Source organism: Corythoichthys intestinalis, chromosome 18, assembly GCF_030265065.1.
Source record: "Corythoichthys intestinalis isolate RoL2023-P3 chromosome 18, ASM3026506v1, whole genome shotgun sequence".
In the NCBI taxonomy this organism is placed as follows: Eukaryota; Metazoa; Chordata; class Actinopteri; order Syngnathiformes; family Syngnathidae; genus Corythoichthys; species Corythoichthys intestinalis.
Window position 1 is genome coordinate 19218178 of NC_080412.1, and position 15322 is coordinate 19233499.

Below are 15322 nucleotides of genomic sequence, written 5' to 3' on the forward strand. Positions count from 1 at the left end.
TTCAATTTTGGTTTCATCTGACCAGAGCACCTTCTTCCACATGTTTGGTGTGTCTTCCAGGTGGCTTGTGGCAAACTTTAAACAAGACTTTTCAATGCTATCTTTGAGAAATGGCTTTCTTCTTGCCACTCTTCCATAAAGGCCAGATTTGTGCAGTGTACGACTGATTGTTATCCTATGGACAGACTCTCCCACCTCAGCTGTAGATCTCTGCAGTTCATCCAGAGTGATCATGGGCCTCTTGGCTGCATCTCTGATCAGTTTTCTCCTTGTTTCAGAAGAAAGTTTGGAAGGACGGCCGGGTCTTGGTAGATTTGCAGTGGTCTGATGCTCCTTCCATTTCAATATGATGGCTTGCACAGTGCTCCTTGAGATGTTTAAAGCTTGGGAAATCTTTTTGTATCCAAATCCGGCTTTAAACTTCTCCACAACAGTATCTCGGACATGCCTGGTGTGTTCCTTGGTTTTCATAATGCTCTCTGCACTTTAAACAGAACCCTGAGACTATCACAGAGCAGGTGCATTTATACGGAGACTTGATTCCACACAGGTGGATTCTATTTATCATCATCGGTCATTTAGGACAACATTGGATCATTCAGAGATCCTCACTGAACTTCTGGAGTGAGTTTGCTGCACTGAAAGTAAAGGGGCCGAATAATATTGCACGCCCCACTTTTCAGTTTTTTATTTGTTAAAAAAGTTTAAATTATCCAATAAATGTTGTTCCACTTCACGATTGTGTCCCACTTGTTGTTGATTCTTGACAAAAAAATTAAATTTCATATCTTTATGTTTGAAGCCTGAAATGTGGTGAAAGGTTGCAAGATTCAAGGGGGCCGAATACTTTTGCAAGGCACTGTAACTGAAGCTACTTTCACATATTGCAATTCAAATTAGCTAACAAAATCCAGACATTTTTTCTGGAAGTTCTCAAAATGTTTCTTTATTAGTTTTTGAAAAGAAAGGTTTGAATCGAAAGGCACATCACCTAAACCAATACATATGAAAGTTAAGTTAAACTATAGTTGAAAGTTAAAGTATAAGTATAAATACAAATAAGTATAAGTAAGTATAAATAATAAATACAGATTTATTGTCTCTAAATGTCTTGGGTAGATATATATATATTACATGCGTTATGTATAATAATGATTACATAAGTGATAGTTATATGTATTATTACTGATATTAATACATCTATTTGTGTTATTATGATTACTGCAATTATTATTGTTATTATCAGTATAATCATTATGATTTGCATAGCTGTTGTTATATTGAGAAGTGGCTGTATTCCATTGAATTTTTGAAGAGTGAGGGGTTTGGACCCAAAAAAAGCTTGGCTTCTTCCCACTCCTTTTTGAGCAACATATGTATGTATTTGTTATTAATTTTGTTATAATCATCCTTACTATCATTATTGTTGTTGGTTTTTTTCCCCACTCTTGTTGTATTTCTTTATTATGGCTCGAAATCAATCAATCAATCAATCAATCAATCAATCAATCAATCAATCAATCAATCAATCAATCAATCAATCAAGACCGAACAGATTAAGTGAACGGGGGTCAGGGCTACATTTCTCATGAATATGCTGATGTGTATCCTACGTAAAAAAAAAAAAAAAAGTTAAAACTGTTATTTTCATGGGAGAAAGTCAAGGGAAATACTACTTAACCTATACATGGACATGTTAGCCTACATTGTCCTTCACCAAAAGAGTAATACAGTACATCTCTTTAATTGGTTGTCTCTTTCATCTTCCTCTCCCTTATTTTCATCCATAAAGTGCATCAATGGGTTGAGCAATTATGGAAAAAAATCTAAATAGGTAGCGAATAAAAATATTTCTATATAAATAATGTAGAAAAAAACATTTTAACTACTGAATAAATGCACAAATACGTTTTTGGTTTCAAAAGTGTAAAGTCACAACATGCTCTAGCCTTCTTTCCTTCTAATCCAGGCCGTTTACAAGAGGAAAAGCAGCAGCATGTGTTTTTTTTTTTTGTGTGACTGCCAACACTTTTCTGTGAAACACAGGCTGGGATCTCTCTCTCTAAGCAGCTTCTTGCAAATGGTATGCTGGTTGTATAGTTTCCAGCAGAGTTCACTACATTTCTCAGTTTATTTAACGTCATCTGTAGAAAACACATTCAGGAGGACACTTCTCTCTAAGCAGCTTCCTACTTCAGTTTAGCAGGTTAGCAAGTTCACACAGTTTAATTTTATGTTTACTCTGATTCAAGTCGGACTTTCAATAGCAAACTTAGTGGTGTTTTCACCACCTCCACAACACTAATGTCTTTTTACATATTTTTACAGTGGCTGCTGCTGGCCGAATAAAAAAAATTCTTTAATATCCCTCCTCTTTGAAGGTTGCGGAGGAGGCGACATTTTGACATGTACAGGGTGACCCAAAGTTTACACTCAGTTGACTGCTTGTTTAAAAGCCATTGAAACATATCTAAATAGGTTGTCATGCTTAAGTGATTCATTAAGGTCACTCAATGCAGCTGGTAATCTCTCGTCTCTACAATTCCTGTGCTTCTGCTGAAAATGAAGAAAACTTTAGCTGTACCTGAATTGCTGCGTGCCGGTCTGGCACCTACTGAGATTGCAGCAAATCTGAGAATATCCAGATGTGCAGTCTACAAAGTTAAAAAGAAGCTGAAAGATACTGGAACAGCCTCACGAAAACCTGGGTCTGGAAGTGCCGATCTGTGCGGACCAAAAAGTTGATTGACAAGGTGATATGTGGCCACCCCAGAGTCCAGATCTCAATCCCCTGGATTATAGCATATGGGCAACTGTGGAGGACAGTGCCTGTAAGAAGCCACAAACTTCTGTGGCAGCCTTGGAGAGGTCCATTGTTAGATCTTGGGAAAAGATGACAGCATCCTACATAAAGAAAACCTGCCAAGCGTTCCGCAGGCGCCTGGAGGCTGTTGTGACACTTAAGGGAGGACACATTGAAAAATAGAGTGTACTGTGTGTCTTTACAATAATGTATAATTTGTGATTAAATTCTAATTCTAAACTGAATAAACATGGCATTTAAGTTGTATTATGGCAGTGTTAACTTTTTTTTGGGTCACCCTGTATTTCTTTCGGGGCTGTGTGTGTGTGTGCGTGTATGTGTGGGGAGTGGGTATAGTCATCAGCCAATCAAACATGCGTTTTTGGGGGGGTGGACTGGCAAATTTCAGCAAGTGAAAAGGAGTGAATGTAAATCTGAACATAATGAAAATATTTTACTTAATAATGGTAGGGTCATTTTTATCCCTACAACGTATGGGAAGACAATTTAAAATTACCTATATAACTGAACTCATTATATAATGCAAATAAGGTTGCTTAAAAGTTGGTGGGGACAATTTGAGCATCCTGAAAAGATGGTAGTTGTATGTCCCTACCGTCCCTATGCAAACCTATGTCCTTGGTTTAACCTTCATAATAATCTAATTCATATTTGTGCTCATAATATGAGATATTTCATTAAATGAAATGTAACATTCACTAATTTAAAAGATTACAACAGCATTTTCACAATTGGAAGGCCTTAAAAATATTTATTCTCGACTTCATACATTTGATTTAAGATTATTAAGTTATTCTTAAAGTCACTGCCAGCCTTCCCAAATAAAATGCATTGAATGTCAATGCCAGCCATTGAATTAATGTTACTGCATTATTTGTAAACAGTACAAGTGTTCCTGTTGACATAATTTTTTGTTGCAATAATATTACAGATGTAGTATTCTGTGATGGAACGATTGACGGGCATCCTCTCTTGCGTTTTCCTGATTGTGTGGCTGGTATCAGCTTACTCGGTAGGCTAAGATCAATATCAGTGAATGCAAAAAAAAAAAAAATGTCCACACTAGCCCGGTATGAGTTCTGGTTCTTCACTGTGTACCACCTGCATCCCTATTGAACACACTGGAGGATATTTTGGTCTTAACGAAAAAAGAAAAAAAGAAGAAAGAAGAATTTTAGCCTTATGTTTGTCATTTGGTTGCTACTTTTGACAGGTAAGATAATTTTCTTTAGCTTTAACTCTTTAACTATCAGTTAAAAAGGCTCTGCTTCATGTGTTGTTGTAACATGTTTGCCATTTTGATATAATTATAATAAAAGATTATATCATGTTCTTGATCAGGCTATATATTGATTTGGGAGCGCATCCCAAACCAACACATGACACCTCACCAAATATTTTATTTGATCACATACTGAACATGTCTTGTAGGCCACATGGCTGAAAGTGTTCCAGAGAAATCGAAAAGATCAGCGTTGAATCAGCTGACGAGAATGCTGCTTAGGAAATATGACTGTGGCGTTCGCCCCGTTTGCAACTGGACCAGCGCAACCACCGTCTACGTGGACTTCATATTACAGTCAATTCTTGATGTGGTAAATACAAGCCTTTGTGAAAATTCTTTTTTTTTTTCTATAGAAGAGGCATTTATCTAGTCATCTTATCAAAAATATTCTGCCTTCAATTTAGGATTCAAAAACTCAGAGTATTACCACAAGTATTTGGTACAGACAGGTAAGAACGCTGACAAATATGGTAACATTATTAACATGTATGTTGTCATGCATGACAAAAATTGGTTGTACAGATCTGGACAGATGAGTTCCTGGTTTGGGACCCGGATGAATTTGACGGGATCAACGAGATTTCTCTGTCATCGGATGCCATCTGGATACCCGATATTATTGTCAATGAATTGTACGTCTACAGTTGGAAAGTATTAATTCAGAATACAGTGGTACCTCGACTTACGAACGTCTCTACATACAGAATTGTCAGGTTAAGACACGCCTCCACGGGGAAAATATTGCCTCTTGTTACTAAGGAATTTTCAGGATACAAAAGGCAAAAATATAGTATGGCTGGTACTCGCAGCTCCTAGAGTTTACTGAACGTAACATACTTACAGTGAGGAAAATAAGTATTTGAACACCCTGCGATTTTGCAAGTTCTCTCACTTAGAAATGATGGGCGGGTTTAAAATTTTCGTGGTAGGTGTTTGTCCACTGCAAGAGAGAATCTAAAAAAAATCCAGAAATCACAGTGTACGATTTTCTAACAATTTATTTGTATTATACTGCTGCAAATTAGTATTTGAACACCTGAGAAAATCTATGTCAATATTTGATACAGTAGCCTTTGTATACGATTGCAGAGGTCAAATGTTTCCTGTAATTTTTTACCAGGGCTGCACAGACTGCAGCAGGGATTTTGAACAACTGCTCCACACAGATGATCTCTAGATCAATCAGGCTTCTGGCCTGTCACTTAGAAACACAGAGTTTGAGCTTCCTCAAAGATTTTGTATTGGGTTTAGATCTGGAGACTTGCTAGACCCCTCCAGAATCTTGATATGATTTTTACAAATCCACTCCTTGGTTATTCTGGCTGTCATGTTGGAAGATCCAGTCACGACCCATTTTCAATGCTCTAACTGAGGAAGGAAGGTTATTCTCCAAAATCTCACGATACATGACCCTGGTCATCCTCTTCATAATACAGTGCAGTCGTCTAGTCCCATATGCATAAAAACACCCCTAAAGCATGATGCTACCACCCCAATGCTTCACAGTAGGGATGGTGTTCTTGGAATGGTACTCATTCTTCTTCTTCCCTCCAAACACAATGAGTGGAATTACGACTAAAAAGTTTCATTTTGATGTCATATGACCACTTGACTTTCTCCCATGACTCCTCTGGATCATCCAAATGGTCATTGGCAAACCTAAAACGGGCCTGGACATGTGCTGGTTTAAGCAGGGGAACCTTAATAATAATTAATAATTTTAAACCATGACATCTTAGTGTATTACCAACAGTAACCTTGGAAAAGGCGATCCCAGCTCCTTTCACGTCATTGACCAGCTCCTCCTGTGTAGTTCTTGGCTGATCCCTGACCATTCTTAGAATCATTTAGACCGTACGAGGTAAATCTTGCATGGAGCCCTAGTCCGAGGAAGATATACAGTCATGTTTCGCTTCTTCCATTTTGTAATAATTGCTCCAACGGTGGATCTTATATCACCATTCTGTCTCTGGTGTCTTTGGACAGTTCTTTGGGGTGTATGGGGTGGACAGGTGTTTATATCCAGCTAACCGTCTCAAACTGGTCAAAAAGTCAGACCCAAACAGTCGACCTTTACTCAAATTATTATTTAGGAGAATAAGTGGAGTGAAGGTGAACTTTTTAAAGGCGACTAACAGGTCTTCGAAGCTGAGATTTCTAGCTAATAGATATGTGTTCAAATACTTATTTGCAGGCAGTATAATACAAAGAAATTGTTAAACATATCATACACTTTGATTTCTGGATTTTTTTTAGATTGGCTCTCACAGTGGACAAGTACCGACCATGAAAATTTCAAACACGCCCATCATTTCTAAGTAGGAGAACTTGCAAAATTGCAGGATGTTCAAATACTTATTTTCCTCACTGTATAGCTGCTCTTCCATTGACAATTGCCTAGCATTCCTGGCATCCAATTGGCTAAGAGGGACCTCTACTGTATGTGTATGTGTGTATTCCAGTGTCCTCTTCATTCGCCTCTCGTGTTCCAACATCTTTACATGAGTATATTAACTTTTATTCTTCACTCTATTCTTGTTTTTTTACATTATGCACAAGTCTGATTTTATGTTTATTTTGCAATAATCTAGATTCCAGAATTTTCAGGTTATGAAAATACTTCCAGAACCAATTATGTCCTAGCTAGAGGTACCACTGTACTGCAATGATCCATTTTAGCATTGACTTAAAGTACTGTACATGTGCACAGCCATACATAAAGATCCTTATGTTACATCATATGGTATCATAAGTCAGTGTTGCTACTTCTACAGTATGACAAACATTAGTCACATGGCTTGCCAAAATGCATCTGTAGTTACATAACTAAGCAGATCAAATTCTTGCCTGTTGTAAAGCTGTCATTTGACCATTTTTATGGCTTCCCCGCCAGTGTGGACGAGGGGAGATCACCGCCCATCCCGTATGTTTATGTCAACTCGTCAGGCTGCGTGAAGAACTATCGGCCGATGCAGGTGGTGCTGGCCTGTCGCCTGGACATGTACGCCTTTCCCTTTGACAAACAGAACTGCAGCCTCACCTTCCGAAGCTGGCTCCACTCAGGTGGGCTTCCTTCAGTCAAGACGCCAAACTAAAGGGATTTAGGGATATAAAGAATATTTTAATAAAATGGCACAAGTTCGAGTGCAAACAAATGCGTCGGTTGATGTAGCTTATCGTTTTGGTGTGATCTTTGTGTTGTATACTGTCACTCAGATCACAACAAAATTGCTAGCTTGGCCAGTGCACTCATTCACTCCCACTGACAGAGATACACCTCCATCCATGGATTCAAGATTACAGATTTACTGTAATTTTCGGACTATTAACCACTACTTTTTTCCTTCATTTTGAATCCTGCGACTTATAGTCCAATGGGGCTCATTTGTTGTCATAAGACTGTCATGATTATGGCATGACACTATAATGGGCATTACTGAATGCTTATGCCATTGTCATCTGGCAAATTATGTCACTAACTCCATTTATGTCCAGCATGGGTCTTTTACATCCATTCAAAAGTGAGATAATATGCCGGATAACACGAAATGACATCTGTTATAAGCATTCATTAACAATCATGACAGTGTCATGTCATAATTATGACTGCCTAATGACAGTCTTATGGTGCCACTGTCAAATAAAGTGTTACAAAATAACATAACTAGCAATTAATGAAACAACTGGAACAGTAACTGAAGAAATAATTAGAACAGAACATTAATTTTTTTATTGTTGTTTACATCTGTAGCGCTGCAATGCATCCTAGGAGGCATTTTGGATGACAACAGTGTTGAGAGAAGGTGGCAGCAGAAGTTGATTGTCTCCCCCAAGGGAGCAGTGATGGCCAAATTAAGCAAGAAAGCTTTGAACCAATTAGCTGCAAAGCTTCATAGTGGTTCATTTGGTCTTATGACAGTCGTTTGATGCCGCCGTCAAATAAAGTGTTACAGGTTAATATCTTTTTCGTGTAAATATCCCAAAATACAGTAAGGACAGCTGCGGCTTATAGACCAGCACGTTCTATCTATGAACAAATGCCATTTTTGTGCCAAATTTGGTGGGTGGCGGCTTACAGTCAGGTGTGCCTTATAGTGCGAAAATAACGGTATATTATTTCATTGACATAAAAATGAAACAAACCAACCAACCATGTAAAATGTTTCTTGTTCATCATTTTATAGTCTGTGATTGATGGTTTCCTTCCTTTAGTTTCACTTTCATCCCTCATTGCCTCCTCCTCCCGCTCATCTTCAGTGAAGGAAATCGACCTGGCTCTGTGGAGGAGCGCCGAGGCCATTGCTAACGATCAGAGGGAGTTCATGAATGACGGCGAGTGGGAACTGCTGTCCATACCGTCACGCTACTGGCGCCTCCAGCAGGACGATGGCGACTACGCCCACGTCTGCTTTAATGTATGTCAAGTCAGAAACTGATTTCACTTCAAATGCTTGGGGTGGGCATCACTAAGTAACTGAAATTTTCTCTCAAGAGAATGATACGCTGCTACCGACACTGTACAAGGAGATAATGCTGATTAACGTTGGCGAATTTATTTCTGAAACTACACGCTTCATGCTTGCACTTTCAATCCGGCCTTTGAATCAATGTATCCCTCCAATTTACGACAATATATTCTTCCCCCGCAGAGAGTGCATATAGAGCAACTGTTAAGTAAAACGATTGGCTGTGACCTTCATGGATTGGTCAAGCAGGCTAATGCCAAATGATGAGACTCGGGCTGTTTGTGGGTGGTAGGAGAGGAAGAAGAGAGGCTCTGATAGACAGGGAAAGGGCGAGTGACCATAATGAGACTGTCTTAGTGGTTGACTGATCAATGGACGTCTTGTTAGCGGCGAGGCAAATGGCTGCATAGCCCTTTTGCAGGTGGAGCACTGGCATGGCTGCTATTCATGCAGCTCGAAAGAGCCAAAGGACTGTTTGATGAAGGAGAACTTCATGGATCACTGAGTGCTATAGATAAATTTTCAACGGGCATTCATTTTAATACAGTATCATCTGCAAGTGATCGGACTGCTATGTGACCTTTAGCCAAAACACATTTAACATGTGACGTTGCACAGCTTTTGTTGATATTTAAGCTCACCGTTCAGTGGATCTTTTCGTCAATTGGTCTTCATTTTTAAAAATAGAATTTCATTACTTGTTTTCCTAACCCACAGGATTTTTTTTAGTGTGCGCATTTAACTCATTCGCTGCCATAGGCGTTGAAATACAGTATAAGAGGCTGATATGGAAGAGAAATATCCAGAGGTGGGTCGTTAAGTGTTACATGTAATCTGTTACTAGGGTTGTTCCGATCATGTTTTTTTTGCTCCCGATCCGATCCCGATCGTTTTAGTTTGAATATCTGCCGATCCCGATATTTCCCGATCCGATTGCTTTTTTTTTTGCTCCCGATTCAATTCCAATCATTCCCAATAATTTTTCCCGATCATATACATTTTGGCAATGCATTAAGAAAAAAATGAATAAAACTCGGACGAATATATACATTCAACATACAGTACATAAGTACTGTATTTGTTTATTATGACAATAAATCCTCAAGATGGCATTTACATTATTAACATTCTTTCTGTGAGAGGGATCCACGGATAGAAAGACTTGTAATTCTTAAAGGATAAATGTGACTTTGTATATTGTGACTAAATATTGCCATCTAGTGTATTTGTTGAGCTTTCAGTAAATGATACTGCAGCCATTTAACTGTTCTGCCCAAATGCATGATGGGAAGTGCAATCATGACCGTGCGTAGGGGCACCAATTGATATATCTTCTCTGCGTTGGGAAAGAACATAGGGAGTTAAGAAAAAGATCAACCACTACCTTTCTTCCCTACATTGCCTCCCACGATATTTTCAATTGCTGAGAGGGGATTGTAAGGCTTTAGCCAAATAAAGAAAGGCTCCAAAGGCTGTCAAAATTCTCTCTACTTATTATACGCTACCTTTTAGCTCTATACATGGGTAAAACGATGCCTTTATAGATTGAACGCGACAATGCGTGAGTGGGTCGTGCAGCGCATGCGTTAATTATTTAACGTGATGGTGGGTAATTAAAAAAAATTAATTACCGCCGTTAACGCAATAAATTTGATAGCCCCACTTTAAGTAAAAACTTCTCTGGATGAGTGTAAGACATTTTGTCTGTAACGTTAAATACAATTAGAAAACGATTTAAATAAAAAAAATATATATATATATGTTAAAAAAAAGGCATGTCCGATATTTTTTTGCCAATTCCGATACTTTGAAAATGACGTGATCAGACATCTTTATCCGTTACATTTGCTTGAGTAACATTTTGAGAAAAATGTTCTTCTCAGAGTAATTTTACTAAGCCATACTTTTTACTTTTACTTGAGTGGATTTGTGAAGAAAAATGCTACTCTTGCTCCGCTACTTTGGGCTACACAAGAGTCATTACATTTTTCCTCTTTATTCTATATATAAGAGGTTTTTTTTTTTTTTTTTTTTTTTTCCAGCGATGCCAAGAGTAGGGCTACAAATTTCACCAATGAGACGTCGCAACAATAATCAAATTACTCCATTACACCAATCAGACGAAACCTTGCCGTTATGTGATGCAAGCCTGTTCAATCACGTGGCGTCTTTAAAGCGCCGTAAAAAAATGAAGTATTTGATATAGAGTGCTGCCCTCAACATGACTCAAAAGCGTGGATTTAAACCTCTCTCCCAGCTTTTGTTTGGCATAGATTGACCACAGAAAAAAGAGATATGATCCTTTTAATTCCATACTAGTAACTATGAAGAAACTACTCACTATTCAAACTCGGAAGTATTTTCTCCACTAAAGGGCACACGTGCTCTTTGGACGAATAATGCTTCATTTATTTCTTTTTTGTTCTCTTGCTGGAATTCAATGATTATTTTATTTTTTGTATTTCTTTGGCTTGATGTCGTTATGTAACGAGTTATTGTACAGAATCATTATAACAACAGCTCATGTAGATAAGTTAGTGCTGAGAGAAAAAAAATACCATTGTTTTAAAAAAAAACAACAACAATTTTTTAAGCCATTACTCACAATGTTACTCATCACTTGAGAATTGTTTTCACTGGATACTTTTTTTACTTGTACTTCAGTACATTTTTGGGATGTCTACTTTTACTTGAGTAATATTATTTTGAAGTAATGCTACTCTTACTTGAGTAAAATCTTTGGCGACTCTACCCACCTATGGAAATATCAAATGGTTTCCAACAATTAGGGCTTCTCCCCAAGTGAGGAAAGTAATGCTGCAACGATACAGACACTATTATCGCAGTGGAGCCCATTACGTCGATCGCAATGCTAGTGTAGGTAGCTCGGGCTACCTTTTTTTTTTTTTTTTTTTTTTTTTTTTTAAATGCACATAGTCAATTATGTTGTGTGGGCAACATAACAACATATGTTGCTCACACAACATAATTAATTATACATCTAGTAAAAAAAAATATCTTTTTTTAAACCCCCTCGCTTTTAAGGTAGCTCTGAAGAAGTTGACTCCTTTGCAAGTTGATCTTAGAGCAAAAAACAATGACCAAGCCTGTAGTATCGGTATCGAACAACACTAAATTGACATCATTGGTATCAGGGAATACTAAAATTAACATGCTGATATAGCGCCTTATTTATTCTTCAAGATCTTGTTTACCCTACCCAAGATGGCCACAAGTTACACACACCACCGTAAAAAAGGAGCTCTTGTTGCCCTTCTTAAGACGATGATGGACGTCCATTCGAGTGACGCCAAATCATTCTTCTACTGTGAATTTAAGTTTATTACAAGTAGACGACCGATCTATTTGAAGTGGGAGATGGCTGGTAGCGAATGAACGTTCATTTAGCACCGTCAATGACAGCCACTGAGTAAAAATCATATTCTTTGACATTGATAAAAGAATCTTTTATAAAGTGCCCGAGATATAAGATAGTTATCAATTTATTGCCAATGCATTGACATTGATGGAAACATTGCCCCTACCAACATGGCCGCCCGAGGGCTTTTTGTTGAGTTTATGAAAGGCTTTTTTATGCTTCTGCTGTGAATTGAAATGAGTTTATCACTAGTAGACATCCCACCATTTGAAGTTGGAGGGTGTGAGTGAAAAAGTGTCTGAGCAAGCCATGGTCGCAATCACTTTACATTTAAGTGAGTATGCAGTAATGTAGTATTAAAGGGGAAAAAAAGAAACATAAAATGAAAATATAAAAACTAAATGAAAATATATATTTTTTAAATGTGGTATCGGTACAGCATCGGCAAAAAAACACACAGTCTGGTATCGGTATCAGGAGCCAAGAAATCGTATCGAGGCAGCACTAGAGGAATATACAGTGTATCAAAAATGTGAGTACACCCCTCACATTTCTGCAGATATTTAAGTATATCTTTTCATGGGACAACACTGACAAAATGACACTTTGACACAATGAAAAGTAGTCTGTGTGCAGCTTATATAATAGAGTTGATTTATTTTGCCCTCAAAATAACTCAAAATATAGCCATTAATATCTAAACCCTTGGCAACAAAAGTGAGTACACCGCATTGGAACTAAATGTCTAAAACCCTAAATGTCCAAATTGAGTACTGTACTGCTTGTCATTTTCCCTCCAAAATGTCATGTGACTCGTTACAGGAGAGCTGTCAGCATTGCTGCAGAGATTGAAGAGGTGGGTGGTCAGCCTGTCAGTGCTTAGGCCATACGCCGTACTCTACATCAAATTGGTGTGAATGGCTGTCACCCCAGGATGAAGCCTCTTCTAAATACGGTACACAAGAAAGCCTGCAAACAGTTTGCTGAAGACATGTCAACAAAGCACATGGATTACTGGAACCATGTCCTATGGTCTGATGAGACGAAGATTCATTTGTTTGGTTCCGATGGTCTCAAGCATGTGTGGCGGTGAACAGGTGAGGAGTACAAAGATAATTGTGTCATGCAGTCAAGCATGGTGGTGGGAATGACCCCCCCACCTCTTCAATCTCTGCAGCAATGCTGACAGCACTCCTGTAACGAGTCACATGACATTTAGGAGGGAAAATGACAAGCAGTACTCAATTTGGACATTTAGGGATGAACGTAGTTTTTAAGGGGTATACTCACTTTTGTTGCCATGGGTTTAGATATTAATGACTATATTTTGAGTTATTGTGAGGGCAAAATAAATTATTCCATTAAAGCTACAAAATAAAACCAGAGGAACCCACGGAATTTCCAAAAATGGATTCAGCACAATGTAGATGAGACTCCGAGACTTTCTGTGCTGTGCATGAACTCCTGTAAGCGCCTCTAATATGGTTGGAAGTGGAATGTTTTGAACAGCGTCCAGCTTCAAAGCGCCAGTCTGGATCCATTCCATTCAATTCCATCCTTCCATTATTACTTTTCATTGTGTCAAAGTGTCATTTTGTCAGTGTTATCCCATGAAAAGATATACTTAAATATCTGCAGAAATGTGAGGGGTGTACTCACTTTTGTGATACACTGTACTTTGTGACCCAGGTATTGATCCGAAGGCGCCCCCTGTTGTACGTGGTGGGCCTCCTGATTCCCAGCGTCTTCCTGATGATTGTGGATGTGATGAGCTTCTACCTGCCTGTAGACAGCGGGACCCGTATCGGCTTCAAGATCAGCACGTTACTGGGCTACACCCTTTTCCGAGTCAATTTAATGGACGAACTGCCCGCCACTGCCATCACGACACCGCTCATAGGTAGGCAAAAGGATGACTTTGTGTTCATTTGGCTGGTGAATCATGGTCATTACTCACATTAAAGATCACCCCTTTGTTTAAAAGGTGTATTCTTTGCCGTGTGTATGGCGATGCTCATGCTCAGCCTGATCAAGTCCATCCTGGTGGTGAAGTTGCTCCACCACGGCGAAAAGGAGGTCCGGGAAATGTCAGTGTCGGCTTGCCTTTTGGACAAGTACCGCCTCACTGAAAGCACCTTGACCTCCACCAGAACCCTTGACGAGCTCCACCATTCTGGAGGTAAAGTTTCAGCGAAAATACATACAGATCTACCGTAGTTTGTGAATTGTTTCAGTGAGGAGATGTTCTTTTGAATCCATGACTTAAAAACCTCTCTTGATCTGGTACCCAGATATCGACTTGGAGACCTCCCTGGAGGAGGACCTGGAATCGCTCGACAACATCCAGGAAAATCCTTCCAGTCTGGAGTGGCTCCTCAGGGAGTTGATTTCCCTCCGTCTGGCCTTTTCCCAGGAGGACTGCGAGTCTTCGGCTCAGGCTGAATGGCTGGCACTCTGCTCAAAGCTCGACCGCTTCCTCTTCCGCCTCTACCTGATTGTTCTGGCCGTGTATGCCGGGACCCAGCTGCTGTTCTGGGCCAGCTGGAGCTTTGCCTAATGGGTTTCTTGCCAAATCTGTACACTTCTTATTTGTCAGTTTTAGTGAGATTCTTCATGCTAGAAACTATTCAAGATATAAATAAAAGTGAAACAGAATAGAAAACAAGAAAACAGATTTTGTAAAGCTCTTCTTAAAGTTATTCCGAGATCAATAAACTATGCCAAGATATTTAGATCATCAGAACACCAGAATATCCTCAGCAATTTGCTTCGCCAAGTAAATTTGTCAAACCTGCTTATAATCTGCCCGAGTGTTGTACCGTTTTCTATTCTAAATAAAATATTACTGTCAATGCCAATTTGCCTGTGTTTCCTTGCACTCTGTTGTAATACAACTATATAGCACAAGGAATAGAGAGACACCACAGGAGAAAATTCGTTATAATGATTTCCCAACAGTGGAAATGTACTTAGTGATACTACGTAATGAGACGACACTCAGGGGAGTAAACGGAGGGCCGCTCTGATCGTGCTCATACTTTCTTCCCACTGCCACAAAACAGATCAATAAAACCCATTCAGAGCTCGGCGACGGCTGCGTCTCTACTCCCCGATGGCTTCCTAATAGTCTGGATGAGAATATCAAAAGTACGCCATAGAAACCTGCCCGTGGAAGGGTCTATATTAATGCAATTTTCACACTATCTGAAAACCTCCTTTGCCAGTGGATCAGGTGACATGATGATTATGTAACAGATCTGCTGTGTGAAGTAATGGATTTGCTATCAGTTGACTAGCCAACAAGCACTTTAGAGGGTATCATTAAATTATTACTTTTATTGAACTGATTTAGCTATTAGCTCTGTGAC

The 15322-nt window shown here is 38.9% G+C and overlaps 1 protein-coding gene across 1 annotated transcript; it reads left to right on the plus strand.

Moving 5' to 3' along the window:
* Window positions 1-2691: 2691 nt before the first annotated feature.
* On the plus strand, window positions 2692-14511 carry htr3b (5-hydroxytryptamine (serotonin) receptor 3B; the record flags this gene model as incomplete). Its single annotated transcript, XM_057821520.1, has 9 exons — window positions 2692-2716; window positions 4298-4419; window positions 4514-4558; window positions 4632-4741; window positions 7003-7172; window positions 8367-8524; window positions 13644-13854; window positions 13939-14133; window positions 14246-14511. Coding segments are annotated over 9 exons (1302 nt in total), but the record flags the coding sequence as incomplete, so codon positions are not given.
* Window positions 14512-15322: the final 811 nt, after the last annotated feature.